At 40.8% G+C, this 16,532-nt stretch overlaps 2 protein-coding genes across 3 annotated transcripts; both read left to right on the forward strand.

The window, feature by feature from the left end:
- Window positions 1–994: 994 nt before the first annotated feature.
- med28 (mediator complex subunit 28) lies at window positions 995–3,220 on the forward strand. The gene is made up of 4 exons (XM_086032287.1): window positions 995–1,181; window positions 1,317–1,383; window positions 1,473–1,585; window positions 1,964–3,220. Exons 1-4 carry the CDS (start codon window positions 1,023–1,025, stop codon window positions 2,165–2,167), a joined length of 543 nt encoding a protein of 180 aa, XP_085888413.1. The 5' UTR covers window positions 995–1,022; the 3' UTR covers window positions 2,168–3,220.
- klhl2 (kelch-like family member 2) lies at window positions 2,133–16,156 on the forward strand. Of its 2 annotated transcripts, XM_086032280.1 has the most exons (16): window positions 2,133–2,283; window positions 3,329–3,443; window positions 5,464–5,583; window positions 5,781–5,887; window positions 5,961–6,082; window positions 6,934–7,096; window positions 8,247–8,356; window positions 8,436–8,552; window positions 9,338–9,487; window positions 9,563–9,680; window positions 11,259–11,456; window positions 11,716–11,817; window positions 12,378–12,506; window positions 12,572–12,712; window positions 13,002–13,145; window positions 14,159–16,156. In XM_086032280.1, exons 1-16 carry the CDS (start codon window positions 2,217–2,219, stop codon window positions 14,185–14,187), a joined length of 1,932 nt encoding a protein of 643 aa, XP_085888406.1. In that variant the 5' UTR covers window positions 2,133–2,216; the 3' UTR covers window positions 14,188–16,156. The 2 variants fall into 2 exon arrangements, with proteins under 2 accessions (XP_085888406.1, XP_085888407.1); XM_086032281.1 differs by lacking the exons at window positions 2,133–2,283; window positions 3,329–3,443 and adding an exon at window positions 3,461–4,274.
- The last annotated feature ends 376 nt before the right edge of the window (window positions 16,157–16,532 follow it).

Below are 16,532 nucleotides of genomic sequence, written 5' to 3' on the forward strand. Positions count from 1 at the left end.
CTTCAAAATACACTTTGTTTGTGGTGGCGTGGCAACTGACTTTTTTTTAAGAATATGTTCCCACTCGTTGAAATACGGCATTCTGATGAATATTGCATTTGTGGAATATGAGTTAAGCAGCAAAATCTACCCGTTTTTAGCCATCTCAGGGGGTGGCCATTTTGTCATTTCTGTTGACTGAAAATGACATCACAACTGCTCAGGGCTCAGCAACAGAAAACAGGTGAGCTGTGATTGGTCGTTATCTGAGACCTCAGGATCTGTGATGTCATTTTCTTTTCATTTCATTTCCTCCCAGTCACACTCCTCCGGGTATCGCTGTCATTGGCCACATGAGCATCGAAGTCCTCCAACAGAATGATGGAGTCCCCAGGGTGAGCACTCTCAAGCACACCCTCTAAGTACTCGTACTAGTACTTAGTACTAAGTACTAGAGGGTGGGTACCCTGAACTGCTGTTTGGTGCATAGGCACACACAACAGGCAGGACCCGTCTCCCCACCCTTGAGGCTACTCTCTTGTCCACCGAGTGAACCCCAATGTACAGGCGCCACGTCGGTGGGGAATAAGTATGCCAACTCCATCGGGGAAGAGTGTCCAACCCCTCTCGAGAAGACTGGTACCACAGCCCAAGCTGTGAGTGGTGAGCCCAACCACAGTATATCTAGTTTAAATTCTCAGCCTCGCACACCAGCTCGGGCTCCTTCCCTGGCAGAGAGGTGACATTCCATGCCCCGAGAGCTTGTTTCTGTAGCTGGGAATGGGACTTCCAAGGTCCCTGCCTTTTGCCCATTTGTGAAAACAGAACACAATACATATAATTAAGGTTATTTATTAATATCCAATGTTTTGGTGTTGACAAAAAAAACAATACTCATGAAATCGAGAGAGAAATGAGCAAGATATGATTTATTTTCAATGTATGTACTGTACATGCTTTTCCTATGAGGGAATATTGCCCCCACCAAAGCCTATTCGCGCATGCGCATGTCGAATCCGGAAGTCGTTCACTCTGTTTTGGCAATGGCGTCGTCCATGAGCGGTATGTTTCCCGGACAGCAGCCGCCACCCACGCATCCAATCTCCGGCGCGGGTGGCCCGGGCCAGCCCGGTTTCCCCGTTCTGGGGAACCGGAACCAGGGAAGCAACACGCTGGTAGACGAACTGGAAGCCTCGTTCGAGGTGGGACACTTAAAAAAAAAAAAACAGCTAGCCGGGAGTGCTAACTGGTTTTAGCATTTTTGGCGATTTCCCTATGATTAAAAAAACTTTCGGTGACTGCAAAATGAAATAATACTAATTTCATTTATTCTTCAGGCATGTTTCGCATCTTTGGTAAGCCAAGACTACGTGAACGGAACTGACCAGGAGGAGATTCGAACCGGTCGGTTAACGCACGTCTAAATTTGTAACATTAATCTCACATCTCTGTGAATATTAGGACATTCAAAGTATTCGTTTTGATTGTTCCAGGTGTAGACCAGTGCATACAAAAGTTCCTGGACGTGGCCCGGCAGACTGAGTGCTTCTTCTTGCAGAAGAGGCTTCAGCTGTCTGTGCAGAAACCAGAGCAGGTGGTCAAAGAGGTATTAGATTTATAATTTATATTCATTTATCCAACCTAATATTTTCTGATAATAAGTTACATTTCAGGCTGTAGATTAGTTTAGGAAGAGATTTTTGTTTTATATTTTATATCAACAGCCAGCCGCTAACCTGAGCCAACAACAGCTGACTATACTACTTTCAATTCTTGACGCCCATGTCACTCACCAGACCGGGCCCCGCCTTTAAATGCCACACACACTCAGAGTAACAGATACTACATTGCAAAACATGAGGATGGTGATCTCATGTAGGCGAAAAAATAATACCAGTACTATTTACATCTATTTACATTAGCACCAATTAGTTGGTTATTGCGATCAGACATAAAACATCCCCACTCCCGCTGTGCCATGCAGGACGTGTCCGAGTTGCGCAACGAGCTCCAGAGGAAGGAGATGCTGGTGCAGAAGCACTTGTCCAAGCTGCACCACTGGCAGCAAGTGCTGGAGGACGTCAGCGTGCAGCACCGCAAGCCCAGCGACCTACCGCCGCCCGGCCCCCTGGCATTCCTGGAGCAGGCCTCGGCCAGCTTGCCTCCCGCCCCTTTAAAGCCGAACTAATGGGACCCTTGTGGACTATTTGCACAAGTCAAATCAAGCTGCAAGCTTGATGGATTACGCAGAACTGAAGATTCGCTGTACGGGTTATTACAACTGCCAAGGACAAATCAGAAAAGGTGATCATTGTTGCTTGGTTGTTTGAGGAAGAATATAGAAAATTCACAAAATATTGTAGATGTGCGCGGACCAGCCAAAAAATTCGGTTGACTTTTGGCTACTTATGATTTTGCTTGCTTTGAGGCCAAGTGGGGCGTGACCCGCTAGGTACAGAAGATGGGGCGACAGTCGTGAGGACTATTTAAAAAAAAAAAAAAAAAAGATAGTGAGATCCTGACTGCTAATACGAAACACCGCCACCTTCAGGATTGGAATAAAACAGTATTGACCTCTCAGCGGGATGGTGTTTTAAGTGCAGAGGAAAAATATGGACATTTTTGAGACTTAAGATGTAGGTTGTAATACTAAAAGAGAAATAAAGTTTTTTTTTCTCAAATTTCTCAACCAAAATAACGTTTTCCCTCATATTGTATTTGTCTCCTTACATTGCAACATTCTTGTAAAATTCATTTTTCCCCCCTCATAATATTGCAACTTTATTCTAAAAACAAAATTATAATTGTCACCGCCTTCATATATCTGAATGACTACTATTTTGGTTATTAGTTTGTGTACATATTTCTTTGCATTCACTGTCTCCTCAGACATGTTTATTTGACTTCATTTTTGCACACCAGTGAAGTGCATCTACGGTGGTATTTTGTGGAGTGTGCACTACGTGCGGCCCCAAAATAATGATACAAAATCGCTATGTGATTTTTTTACATTGCGTAATGGCATGAAATATCAATCATTGGCATTTGTTTGTGGAATTTGCGCCTGCTTGTGGGATCGCGTTCTGTAGAAGAGATGCAGGGTGGCCTATGGGAATGCAAAATTTCATTTGTTTTATTACTTCTGGTTACTTTATTCTAATTCTTCTTTGCTGTTAATGCGTTGTTTATAATTTAGTATGTGCATGTGTTAACGACTAAGATTTAAAGGCCAGTATCTGCAGTGTGTCTCACTCCTAATTTCTGCCGTCTCCCTCATGTTAGCGCTGACAGCGTCTGTGTTTTTTTTTTTTTTTGTGTGTTTTTTTTTTCTGACATCATGCTGCCTCAGATGCGTCGGGTGACTTCATTCACACCATGACAGACTTGTACTGGCCGCCTTCACAGCTATCGTCTGTCTCAGTTTGCACTCCTCACAGATGGACGAGAGGACAAAAAAGGGTCTGGTGAGCTAATCTCCACATGAAACTGCGCTTCAGTGCTTCCATCATAAACGGTCTGTGTGCTGCGGGCATTGTAATGTAAAAGCTTAGCTCAAGCATCTGTGTATACCTTGATAAGTCCAATTGACTCGATTTGTCCCAATTTTAGTCATTATAGGCTGCCATTTTGTATAAGGAACATGACTTATTTCAAAATTGTGTGCGTGTGATTTTTTTTTTATTGTGTCATAGTCCTATTTAGCACTCAGTTCAATTCATGTGGATGGACAAATTCTTTTTACGAACTTGTCAATGTGTGATTTTTTTTTTGTAAGATAATTTTCTTGCGACCCAACCGCATCGGTCCTCCATCCCTGGGTGGCGCTGTAGTTTCTTTGGGTGACTCCTTGTAGGCATCGAGGATCCTCTTTCACGTCTCCTTGTTTGTGCGTCTCAAGCAGCAAGGACTAGAATGGAGGAAAAAAAAATAACATGTAGCCTCGCCCGTCTTCTTTCACGCAACACCCAGTAACGAGGAGGGTCACACGGGGGGAACATTCCAAAAACTTCCCCTTTTGCCTCGCTGTCACTTCCCTTGTCCTAAGCGGTTAGCTTATTAAGTGTCTACCAGCTAGTTCCGTCCTCCTCCCAGGCACGCCGGCTTGCCTCGGCATCCACGTCCGCTCGGAGAGTCACCGCGGTCGGGCTCCGGTGTAGCTAACCCCCTCCCCCGCCAACACTCCCGCCGCGACCGAATAGGAGGACGAAAACACCGCGCGGATATGGAATGGTGCATGCCGCTGGGCCAAGTGTGCTGCCGTTGAATACAAGCGGAATCATGGACACGCATCCACTGTGAGTTGAGATGGAATTGAATAAAGAAATAATTGTGTGACGGATGTTGCGGCATTAAGACATTCGATGTGTGTGTGTGTGGGGGGGGGGGTGTTGGTGATGGCAGGCGGAGGAGGAGATGGTGGGGATGGTGGTTGAAAACCTGCGTTAAAATGGTGTTGCCGGGATATTTTCTATTTATTATGATTTCCCTCCTTTCTGTTTGTGGTTGCGTGGGTGTGCCATGTGATTTAATTGTCATTAACACAATGACACGAGTGCTTCCACAGCCTTGTAATTAGTGCAAGCTTCTTGGATGTTTTTTTTTTTTTTTTTTTAAACAATTCTATATCCCTAATTTTTTTTTTATTTCTACTTCCGTTATACCAATATCTCCACGTATTTCAAGTGAGCGAATCACTTCTTGTTCATAATGTGCAATAAATAGAATTGAATTTAGAGCAATGGTGTCCATTTTAAGTGGCCCGTGACCTATACTAAAAAATCACGCCTGCTTCTAGAGCACTTGTTTTATATACTGTAGAAGTTTTCTAAATATGCTGGGATGCAAATTAATTCTTTACAATTAAACATGTAACAACGTTTCTCTGTGATGAATAAAGATAATTAGTCCTGGTAAACATAAATGTCTTCCACTTTCCATTGTGTCAGGGTCCAATTTGTGAAAATATCACATGATTGATTCTCAAATAAATTCTTTAAAAATGATCAATTTATCACAGATTGATGCCATTTTGGCTGCCACTATTAAATTAAGATGATGGTCACATTAAGATGATGGTCACATTTAAAATGTGGGCTCTGTGGCATAATCTGAGCAAGCACTTTATCAACCAGTAGTCAGACAACCACCAGTGGGCGAGTGCATGGTTAAGCCTTCATTAGGCTGCCGAAATAACAAGTACGATAGTAGTGTATTTATTCAGTTAGTCCTTGGCGCATTTTAATCAATCCAAAAGTGTTATTCCTTAACTTTAATTCATTCGAAAACCATATTTACAATGCTCTAAACCAATGTTTCCACGTGGAATTTGTTGCCGACTGATGCACTCTTCCGCCAACAAAAAAGTCCATCCATGGGTGTGTGCTGCTCACTTTAAACTAAAAAGGACAAAAATAAAGTGGTATGCCATTATTACGGCCCACCACCTCTGTTGTGTATTGAAATGTATGTGTGCGTGTGTCACAGTTGTACAAGACTTTGTCCACACGCTCTGGACAAAGAGGACGGCGTGGAGAGACAAGGTGCGGTCACGCTCAACCCTCGACACATGAGGAAGGCTTTCAAAGTCATGAATGAACTGCGCAGGTAATATAAAAATAAGTCATTTGTCTTTTTCTCCTTTCGCTTGTCTGGTACCTTGCTCAAAGCTGTGCTGACATGGAAAAAGAAGCAAACGCGCTTGTGATATATATTTTTTTCAATATTCATCACAAAAACCTGGCATTTGTTTAGGGGTGTGTAAACTTTTTATATATCTACTCTATGTGTCCTTCGATTGACAGTCAAAGCTTGTTGTGTGACGTCACCATCGTAGCGGAGGACGTGGAGATCGCCGCTCACCGCGTGGTGCTTGCCGCCGGCAGCCCGTACTTCCACGCCATGTTCACAGGTGCCCTCCCATTCCTTTGATACCTCTCCTCGTAAACTTCCGACAGGGATAGAAAATGGTTTGTGTGCAACAGGGGAGATGGCCGAGAGCCGAGCCAAGCGCGTGAGGATCAAGGAGATGGACGGGTGGACTCTGGGACTCCTGGTGGACTACATCTACACTGCCGAGATACAAGTCACAGAGGAGAATGTGCAGGTAGCACGCACAATACAACACGGTGAACGAGAAACCATTAAACAAAAAAAAAAAAAACGTTTACCCCATACACGCCCAGTTATTAAAACCCTATTTTAAATTCTTCGTTAGTGAGGCCTGATTGATATAGATGTCTTGTGGTTGATTTTGAATCCAATTTTTGGCGGAATAAAATCCCGATAACACGGGTCAACCAATTTCTACATGTTTTAATTATATATATACAAGTAAACTTTTCTGGATTATTTTTTTCCGCTAATTCCGATTATTTTTGTCTCCAGCACATCAGGTTTTAATCATAATAATAATAATATTTATGAATTCAGGGTTAGTTTCATCAGTAGGTGGATTTTTTTTTTCTGAAAAGTCATAGCTGTAAATTGCAACGCATGTTGTGTTAAGAATAAAATATGAAAATATTTCCAAAAATCTGATGTGCTAGAAAATAAGTAAAAACATTTTGAAATCAGCGTACAAAATACATTGAGGCTATATAATTTTTTTATTTTTATTTTTTTAAATCACCTGTTCTCACTCTCTCACTGTCAAAAAAAACAGCAGACCTTCTGAGATCACTTTGAAGGAACAAAAAGAAGGCTCGCTGGCACATTCCCCCCCAAAAAGATGCAAAGAAAGCGTGCTTTTTTTTTTTTCTCCCGCCCCAGGCTGGTTGTCACTCCTAATTGAGTTTTACTGTAAAACTGACACACAAAACAGGCATGTTATGGTCAACGTGGTACTACATCGCACTCAAGACTCTAGCAAAAAAATTAAAAAAAGAATATTGGGAGTTGACAAGTGTATATTGTGTCTGTAAGACATGAATGCAATTGCGCGCGTGTGTGTGTTAGGCTCTGCTGCCGGCCGCGGGTCTGCTGCAGCTGAACGAGGTGAAGAAGGCGTGCTGCGACTTTCTGAGCTCTCAGCTGCACCCGTCCAACTGCTTGGGCATACGAGCCTTCGCTGACCTGCACGCCTGCTCGCAGCTACTCACGCAGGCCAACTGCTATGCAGGTCACTGGGCTTAGATTTTATTTGGGTATCTTGTGTGTGTGTGTGTGTCTGTTATTGTCTCAGTTTTGGCCTGGGGGGGGGGGGCGTATGTGTTTTTATGTTTTCAAAAGCCACAAATCCAATTCCAAAACAAACACAAAACACATACACAGATAAACAAACCCCAAAACTGCATGTGTTTTTTTTGTGATTTTGTAGTATGGGTTTGTGTGCGTTCTTGTTTAGTTTTTTTGTGCTTCTTTTTAACGTGTGCTTTTGTTTTTGTCGAATGTATTTTTTTTGTGTGTTGTTTTGTCTTCACATTATTGTGTGTTGTGTTTTTTTTTTTGTCTGTGCTCTTGTTTATTGTTTTGTGCTTTTTTTTATTGTTTTCTTTGTGTGCATTTTTTGTTTTTTGTGTGTTGTTTTTGCATTCTCTGTTTTTCTAGTTTTGCTTTTGTGTGCATTTTTTTGTGTGTGCGTTTTAGTATTTTTTTTAATCCCTTCATGGTAACGGTATACTGTATACAACAATATAAACTGTGTAAATGTTAAAATTGTAAAAAAGTAGGATTAGAGTTGTGTATGTTCTTGTTTATTTAGTTTTTTTGTGTTTTTTTTGGTTTTGTTTGTTGTTTTTCAGCTTTTTTTTGGCTGTGATTTTCTATTTTTGTTTTGTGTTCGATTGTATGTGTTGTTTGCTTTTGCATTTTTGTGTGTGCATTTTGCTATTTTGTGCATGTGTTTGAGTGTAGGGCTTTGCAGTATGGCCTAAAATGCATTTCACATTATTGATTGACTCCCTTGACGGTGACACTATACAGTATATCGCAATATAAACTGTGTAAGAACTATAGAGGAGGTATTTATGAATGAGTTGTACAAATTATTTAAAAAAAAAAAAAAAAGCACAGACACTGTCTAATATACTTTTGAGAACATTTAATGTTGGGAGGGGCACCCACTCCAAGGATACCAAAAGGGTCAACAGTGATGATGTAAATAATGTTAATAAGTGCAAAAAGTGATCGGTCATATAGTGAGGGACAACTGAAACTAAACTTACCTATTTTTATTTTTTTTTCCTGCTGGGCAAAAAGGAACTCGTATATTTGAGGAAGACGTTTATTTGTCATTGGTGGTGTGTAAGGAAAGGTTGTTGTTGTTTCAGAGCAACACTTCACCGAGGTGGTCGGCAGCGAGGAGTTCCTCAATCTGGGCATGGAGCAGGTTTCCAGCCTCATCGCCAGTGACAAACTCACCATTCCCACCGAGGAGAAGGTACAAAAACGCAACACCTACCCACGCGCTCTGGCACGGCAACACGGCTGATGTTGTTGTTGTTGTTGTGAACGTGTAGGTCTTTGAATCGGTCATCGCGTGGGTCAACCACGACAAAGATGTGCGCCAGGAGCACTTGGCCCACCTGATGGAGCACGTGCGCTTGCCCCTTCTCACCAGAGAATACCTGGTGCAGGTACCACCCCAGTGGTTAACTTCTTTTTACACTTGCGTGACAACTTGTTACATTTTACCTATGTGGTTAAAGTTAAGTTTTGGTTTGTTTTGAAGATTTTGAATTGTAACGTTAAAAATGCTACGTGATGTTTGTGTTGTTTGCTTGTGGGATTTGAATGCCATCCATCTCCTCCAGAAAATCCACAATAGTTTTTTTTTTTTCGTGTGTGTTTTTAGTCAATACAAATATCACTGTATTGCTTAAAAATGTGATGATTTAAAGAAAAAAACAGGCTTTATAAATTTGAATTACTGTACGTAATGTAGGAATTGTGGGGCGAGGCATAGTGAGAAATGTCAGGCACTGGAGTCAGCACTGCTCCTTGTGATTGTTCTCATTTTGTATTTCGTTAGCCTAATAGCATATTTGCCCAGGTTATTATGAACATTAAAAACACAAAATATTTAAAACAAGAAAAAAAACACAACAAATTGAACAAACAAGAACACTCAGTCCACCTAATTCATGATCTGGATGAAGCTCACAATTTTTAGCAAGCGCGTTGCTAGTTTTTATTAATATTGTGACCTTAAGTTAAAAAAATGACTCGGACAGTTGTGCTTTTAGGCTAACAATTGGTGTCTTTAACTGTCAGTCCCTGTCAATAACCAACTAAAAGTGAATCGGGGATTGGCTCTCCTTGCCCACATGCGTTGGCATTCCAGTTTGGGTTCCACAGTCGGTGCTGGGTTGCTGAAATTAATTACTGCCAGCTGATTGGACACTCTTGTTTATGGTGTCAGCGCGTGGAGGAGGAGTCCCTCATCAAGAACAGCAGCGCGTGTAAGGACTACTTGATCGAGGCCATGAAGTATCACCTGCTGCCCGCTGAGCAGCGAGCGCTCATGAAGACGGCGCGCACGCGCATGCGGACCCCCGCCTGCTGCCCTAAGGTATCAGATCGACCAGGTTACTGGTCGCATTTGGGGAAAGGAAACGGCTTGCCGCCACCTGCTGCTTGTGTTCAGGTGATGGTGGTGGTTGGCGGCCAAGCGCCCAAGGCCATCCGCAGTGTTGAATGTTACGACTTTGAGGAGCAGCGTTGGTACCAGGTGGCCGAGTTGCCCACCCGCAGGTGCAGAGCAGGTAGGAAGCTAAACAGGCTAATGCTAATAATAATATTAATAATTAATAATGGCTTACATTCGCATAACAAGGATACAAGAATACTTGTCAGGTTTATTCTTGGTTTTGACACATCCCGAATTGATTATCTTATCTGGTTGGTTAGTATTTTTTTTACTGGTTTTCACACACATTTGTATGAACCCATGTTGCTCGGCATAAGTAATGGAGCAGAATTAAGAGAGCAACTGTACCATAGGCCGCTATTTACAAAATGTCAGCCAAGAAATTACTAAAGAAATAACTAAAACTGAAATTGGAAAAGCATTTTCGTTAACAAATTCAAATAAAAAACTAAATCAAAAACAACAAAAAAAACAAAAAAAAGAGAGAGAAAACTAACGGAAACTCCATATTACAGCTTACGTTTGTAAAACAAACTAAATATAATTAAATAAATCAATGTCATATTCGAGTTTTCAAGGTTAGTTTTCAATATATTTATTTTGGTATTGTATTGAATATCCGTATCATCAGTTGTTTGAGAATTGTAGTTAACTTTATTGCACAACACTTAGTGACCTTTTTTTTTTTCGTCTTGCCCTCGATAAATACTCCATCTATTAAAAAAAAAACCTCAAACGAATCCTAAAACTAATAGAAACTAAAATGAATCGTTTTTGAAAACTAAAAAAAAAATCAATAAAGATGAACAATCTTGCTCTAAAAACTAGTTAAACCTAGCTGTAAAAAAAGTCAAAACGAAATAAGAGATAACTGTAAAGTAAAAATGAAAAAATATAACCTTGGAAATTATTTTTTAAAAATCAGCACATTTTATATGCTAACATGAATGTGTCTATGCAATCACTGCTCTGTATCATATTAAACTTGGACCGTCAGATAGATTTTCTTCAAGTTGATTCAAATAAAATATCCTATGTTAGATCACGGCTCTTAATTAAATCTAAAATTTATTAAACATGTTTTTATGTTACATGACTGATCTGTATTGAATATCAAATGCTGCTACAAGTTTGCTTCAACATTTCTGTTGAATCACTGCTCTGCATTAAATATCAAGACGAATATCGGTATCTGCCTTTTTTAAAACTCTGCTGGCCGATCAATAAATCAATTTAAAACAGTGGAAATCAAAACAAAGATATCTGAAGGTTTAACATTTCTGTCAATGTGAAATTTTCATTTACTGTAGAAAACTACATTGAGCTATTGTCTGTTTTTCCTTTATCCTTTTTAAGACCTGCTGACAATCCTGGGTGCTCCCTGAACATTTTGTTAGAATTTGATCACAGAGATGTATACTGTCAAAAATTTCTTGTAATGATTTTTAAAAAAAATCCCCATTTATCTAAAACTGAAACATCGTTCAATAAACATGCTCAAAGATGTTACAACAAAGTTAAGAGTAAATTTTCTTTAGATTTTTGATGCCAACATTTTCCTTTTCACTGAAAATGAATATCGGCTCCAAATATCGGTTATCGGCCTCCTTGACTACTGATAACCGGTATCGGCCCTGACAAAAGCATATCGGCCTGTCTCTAATATTTTCCATTGTCGTCGTGTTGCCTTCAGGCGTGGTGTACGTGGGCACATGCGTGTACGCCGTGGGGGGCTTCAACGGTTCCCTGCGTGTCCGTACGGTGGATTGTTACGACCCCGTGATGGACCGCTGGACCAGCGTCAGCAGCATGCAAGACCGCCGATCCACGCTAGGGGCCGCCGTGCTCAACGGGCTTTTGTACGCCGTGGGGGGCTTCGATGGAAGCACGGGTACCACTGTTTCTTTGCGTGTGTCATTTTTACTTTTTGTGGGATGTTTTTCTTGTCCTTTTTTCTATATGATTTACAGCTAATTACTTTTACTACATTCAGAGCATTTCTTTCATGCTTTTTTAAACAGCATCATTTGAATTAAGCATAATTGGAATTTAACAGGCTCAATATATCTTGGTGTACCTCTATCTTGCTTTTTTGTCCTACCTTGCTAGAGGCTTTTTTTGCTCACACGTGTTGCTGTGCATCTCGGCAGGTCTGTCCACCGTTGAAGCGTACAACGCCAAGACGGATGAATGGTTCCACGTGTTGCCCATGAGCACGCGACGTAGCAGCGTGGGAGTGGGTGTTGTTAATGGTAAGTATTCACTTATGAGAGCCTCAGCTTTATCGAGTTATAAGTTTAAGTTTCGATTTTTTTGTTTTATTTTTTTGCTTTGTGTTGCGGGGCTAAAAGTTTACAACATGTGGCAATTTGGCAAAAAAAAAAGAAGCCAGAAGCTTTTAATTGCCCCGCCTCGGTGAAGTTAACTGTCAAACTGAGACGAACACGTAAACGCCGCTAGCTTAATGCTAACACATGATGCAAAACAACTTTGACGGGCCCTTGAAACGAGAATCAATGTCGCGGTACCGTAGTTATAACCATTTAAGCAGCGGGGATTTGAACACAACACAAATAGACAATGTAACAATGTACAAATGCATGTATTCTTTATCCTCTTCAAAATGATTTAATATTACTGCAACTTACTCAGCTTAGAGGAGACGTTCTTCGTGTGTTTATCGTGTAAACATTATACTTCCCCCTGGTGGGCGACCTACGCAAACCAAAAATGAATCACAGCATGAAATCATGTTACATTAACTGTTTTAATTCTTTACATATAAATGCGTGTATATTTGTTTTTTTGTCAGGCATCCTGTATGCCGTCGGTGGTTACGACGGCGCCACCAGGCAGTGTTTGAGCACGGTGGAAGCCTACAACGCCAAAAGCAACACGTGGAGTTACATCGCCGAAATGGGCACGCGACGTAGCGGCGCAGGTGGGTTTTTCCTTCTTTATCTACCGTATTCGCCCTTTAAACGCTTCATTCCCTTCCTGTGCCAGGCGTGGGCGTGCTGAAGGGTTTGCTGTACGCCGTGGGCGGCCATGACGGCCCCTTGGTGAGGAAGAGCTGCGAAGTGTTCGACCCGGCCTCCAACAGCTGGCGGCAGGTGGCCGACATGAACATGTGTCGCCGTAACGCAGGTGAGGTCGACGGGGGGAGGGTGGGGGGTTGGGGCGCCTTGCCACGGCAAGTCGTTGGAACAGTATGGAGTAAACGCTCAAATGCATTCTTGATAAAACAGCCTAAGGTCCCAATGTACTTGTACATTGTGAGACAAAACAGTGCACTATTTGTCAAAAGCGCACTACTTGCACAAAGAGCATATTAGTACATGGACGCAATGAATGATAATAGAGAATCGATTCTCAAACGTCTTTCCAAAACATGCTGACAAAAACGCCGCAAAATGATGTGACACGTCTCTTTCAGGCGTGTGCGCCGTCAACAACCTGCTGTACGTGGTGGGCGGCGACGACGGCAGCTGCAATTTGGCGTCGGTGGAGTTCTACAACCCCAACTCGGACAAGTGGACATTGCTGCCCAGCTGCATGAGCACGGGACGCAGTTATGCAGGTGGGTTGGGACAAAAAAAAAATTCTCAAAAATACAATTTGGAAATTTTTTTTTCACTTTCTTTGTCTCAAACAGTGCTTCTCAAACTTCTCCCACAGTGTAGCAGGCCTAAGAGTAACGGTCTATCCAAGTACCACTTTAATAACCAACAGTAAAATACAGGGGCTCAGCAGGCCTAAATATTTCTCAAAAAGCAAGACAGAGACTATATATCTAAAATTAGAATATTACAAGAAAAAAGACAATTTTCAAAGAATATAATCAAAACATTTTTTGAGAAAAACATTCAATGACATGTAAATAAAGTCCTAAAATGACTAGAAAAGAGAAAACAATTATACGACACAGTTGAGATTTCATGGAAAAATCGATATCCCAAAGTTCGAAGGAATAAGTCGAAATGTTACAAAAAATTACAAATTTGAGACTAAAGACGCCATACTACAAGAAATATCACAAAATGTACGAGAGATAACAAAAATCCTAATTAAACACCAGTAGACATTACTACATGAAAAACATTTGTCAATATTGAGAATAATGTTAAAATACAAGAAAACAAATGTGAACAGTCAAAATGTAAAAAGCAAGACAACAGTTTTTGAAGATAAAATGCTAATGTGTTGAATTCATAAGGTACTAAATACAGGGTGACCCATAAAAAACAATCTCCAACTTTCAATAGACAGTTTCAGATTTTTTTTACAGAATAAAATGCAACTTGAGGTAGGTAACTAGGTTGTGTTTAGAACATTACATTAAAACAGTGTACTCATTGGGGTTTTCTTCTTCGGATATCCATTTAAAATTTCCAAATCCAAATCTTCTTTCGGGCCTGTATCTTTTTGGGTCAAATTGTACAACTGAACTGTACTTGGACTGTAATTCATTCTCGCACCACTAGAGGGAGCCCAACTACCAACAGCGGTACTCATACCACAATGAGAATCACTGCTCTAAAAAAAAAAAATCTGACTTTTTTTTGGGCGGGGGGGTCTGGTTTGACTCCACAGGTGTGACTGTGATCGACAAGCCGTTATGACTGCTGGCGCCGCCTGCCGCTGATTAGAAGCAGAAATTGCATCCTGCTGAATTCTCACGTGGGATCCGTCGTTGTCTCACGCAACGTTTGCACGTTGGTCCCTGGCGTCGCCAAGTTGCGAGACGGAAGCCACGACGATGAAGGTGATGATGTCGACGACGGAGGGGATTTTTTTTGCACTCAACATGAGCGTACGGAGGGTTTGAGCCTGTGTTTTAATCCCGTCGAGGGCGGGTGGACGGGTAACCCGACTCGGCCTGGCCAACGGGGGGCAACCAGACACAGCTGCCAAATCACAACTGACATGAAGCTACTAAAAGTGCTAACATTTACTAGAGGGGAGGCTGCTGCTCTAGATGTGGAACTATGAAAATCTTCTCATCGCTGGAGTGTCTGTGCGTATTTGTGCGCTTGCCTTCAAAGGTTGCTCGTGAGCCTGTTTGTGTGCGTGTATGTGTTTGTTTGTGTGCATTTGAGTCGACGGCTGCATGAATGCACTATGTGTGGCCGCTGATCTTTTTTGAGACTGTTGAAGAGCACCTGAATGTTAAACGGTTGGCTGCTTCCTCCTCCCTTTTTGCTCTGCCTTTCGCACCCTTTGTGGACAGTGACGAAACAGAATAGTTAGTGGTTGTTTCTACAGAGGAGCACCTTGAGGCATAACCCACAAAAAATTCAACAGATTCCCCTACCCCAAAATCGGACTTTTTCTGTCAAGAATGTTTTTTTTTTGTTTGTTTGTTTTTTAAGAAAACTTTATTGGGGGGGGGGGGAGTTTTCTGTCAACTTTTTTTTAATCTCAAAAAACATAACTTTTTCAAAAATATTACAATTTTTCTAAAAAAAAAAAAAAAAAAAAAAACTTTTTCTGAAGACAATTTTTTTTCCTTCAAAAAATTATATTTTTCCCTTGCAAAATGACTTCCTTAAAGGATCTTTTTCTTGAAAATTTGCCTTTACCAAAAGAATGACTTTCTTGAAAAAGTAACTGCTTCATTTTTGGGGGGTCAAAACTACTTTTTTGTTTAAAATATGTCATTTTTTTCTTGATTTCGTTTTTTTCATGAAAAATGACAATTTCTGTAAAGAATAAAATAATGCCCCCCCCCAATCACCCCAAAATTGAAAAATTACTTTCTCAAAAATATCAAAAGCTTTGGTTTTTACAAGGGACATTTTTTTCTTTTTTTCTTGGAAGGATCCTATTTTATTTTTAAAGAAATTAGATTTTTTTCTCATATTGATATTTGAAGTTATTGGAAGTTTTTCCGAAAGTCTTTCTGCCTCTCATTTTCAGTACAGTTTTCCCCACCAAACAACTCTAATATTCTGAGTTTTTTTCTTTAAAAAATAGGTACATAATAATTTTCTGCAAAAAATAATAATACAGTTTTCCCCCTCAACCATTTGCTTAAAAATACGACTTTTTTGTTTTATAACAAGACTTTTTTTTCAGTAAAAAACATATGGAGAATAGAAGCCTTAGCAAGGAAGGTTGCCAAACGCATGCCGGCCTGAAAAGGGGCGCTAGCTAGCTAGCCAGCTCCTCTGGTGAGGGAGGCATACAGTATTGTACTGCTTTACTGTTGCCCGGCAGCCATGTTTGCTCACTGCATGCGCTCCCCCTGACCTCAACTCCCCATACGGACTAACCCTGTAAACGGACATATTATGAATGTGCCAATTTTACAGCATCTTCTCTAATTCCAGAAAGTGACCAAATTCTTTGTGTCCCTCCCCGCGCTTCCCTTTTTTATTGACTGCTTTCGCTGCATTTCTTTTCGTCAACTGTATCTCGAGGACTGTCGTTGTAGGCTTAATACCTTTGGATATGTTTCTCATTACATGTTTTGTAGAGCATTATTAATAAATCATATGCTTCTTGTATTTAAAATGAAAAAGCTGTGAAATGACATACAGTGATCTGTTTTTAAAAATCTTTGCCAAATCAGTAAACTATTTAAATGGATTGTCCTGTGTTTTTTTTTTCCCCGCCCCAGTTTTTACAAAAAGGGTTCAAGTGACAATTTGTTTTTGTGATATACAAAACCTAAATTTTTCCTAACATTACTAGGACCTATAACTTGTATAACTCAAATGACTGCTGTAAGATGTGACTCCAAACATATCTGGACAGGCATACTAGAGCTGCTGAACTTGATTTGGGGTTCATTAGGGGCACTTTACATATTGGCAGGTGTTTGCTAACTCCTATTTAACATGAGTTTGAGTTTTTACTTTTTCATCTGACGTTTCTTAATTTTGTTGATCTGTCCCATACGTATTTAGTAAGACTCAACCTCCCCACGTATGAAAACCTTATGAAAGCCGCGCTCGGCGTCTGA

The sequence above is a fragment of the Filicampus tigris genome, chromosome 6 (assembly GCF_054856515.1).
Source record: "Filicampus tigris isolate MCC_2025a chromosome 6, RoL_Ftig_1.0, whole genome shotgun sequence".
Classification (NCBI taxonomy): domain Eukaryota; kingdom Metazoa; phylum Chordata; class Actinopteri; order Syngnathiformes; family Syngnathidae; genus Filicampus; species Filicampus tigris.

Coding starts and splice junctions, on each gene's coding strand:
- med28 (XM_086032287.1), top strand. CDS start 1,023: ATGGCGTCGTCCATGAGCGGTATGTTTCCCGGACAGCAGCCGCCACCC. Junction 1,182..1,316: donor AACTGGAAGCCTCGTTCGAG/GTGGGACACTTA, acceptor TTTATTCTTCAG/GCATGTTTCGCATCTTTGGT. Junction 1,586..1,963: donor CAGAGCAGGTGGTCAAAGAG/GTATTAGATTTA, acceptor TGTGCCATGCAG/GACGTGTCCGAGTTGCGCAA.
- klhl2 (XM_086032280.1), top strand. CDS start 2,217: ATGGATTACGCAGAACTGAAGATTCGCTGTACGGGTTATTACAACTGC. Junction 5,888..5,960: donor CTTCCACGCCATGTTCACAG/GTGCCCTCCCAT, acceptor TGTGTGCAACAG/GGGAGATGGCCGAGAGCCGA. Junction 8,553..9,337: donor CCAGAGAATACCTGGTGCAG/GTACCACCCCAG, acceptor TTATGGTGTCAG/CGCGTGGAGGAGGAGTCCCT.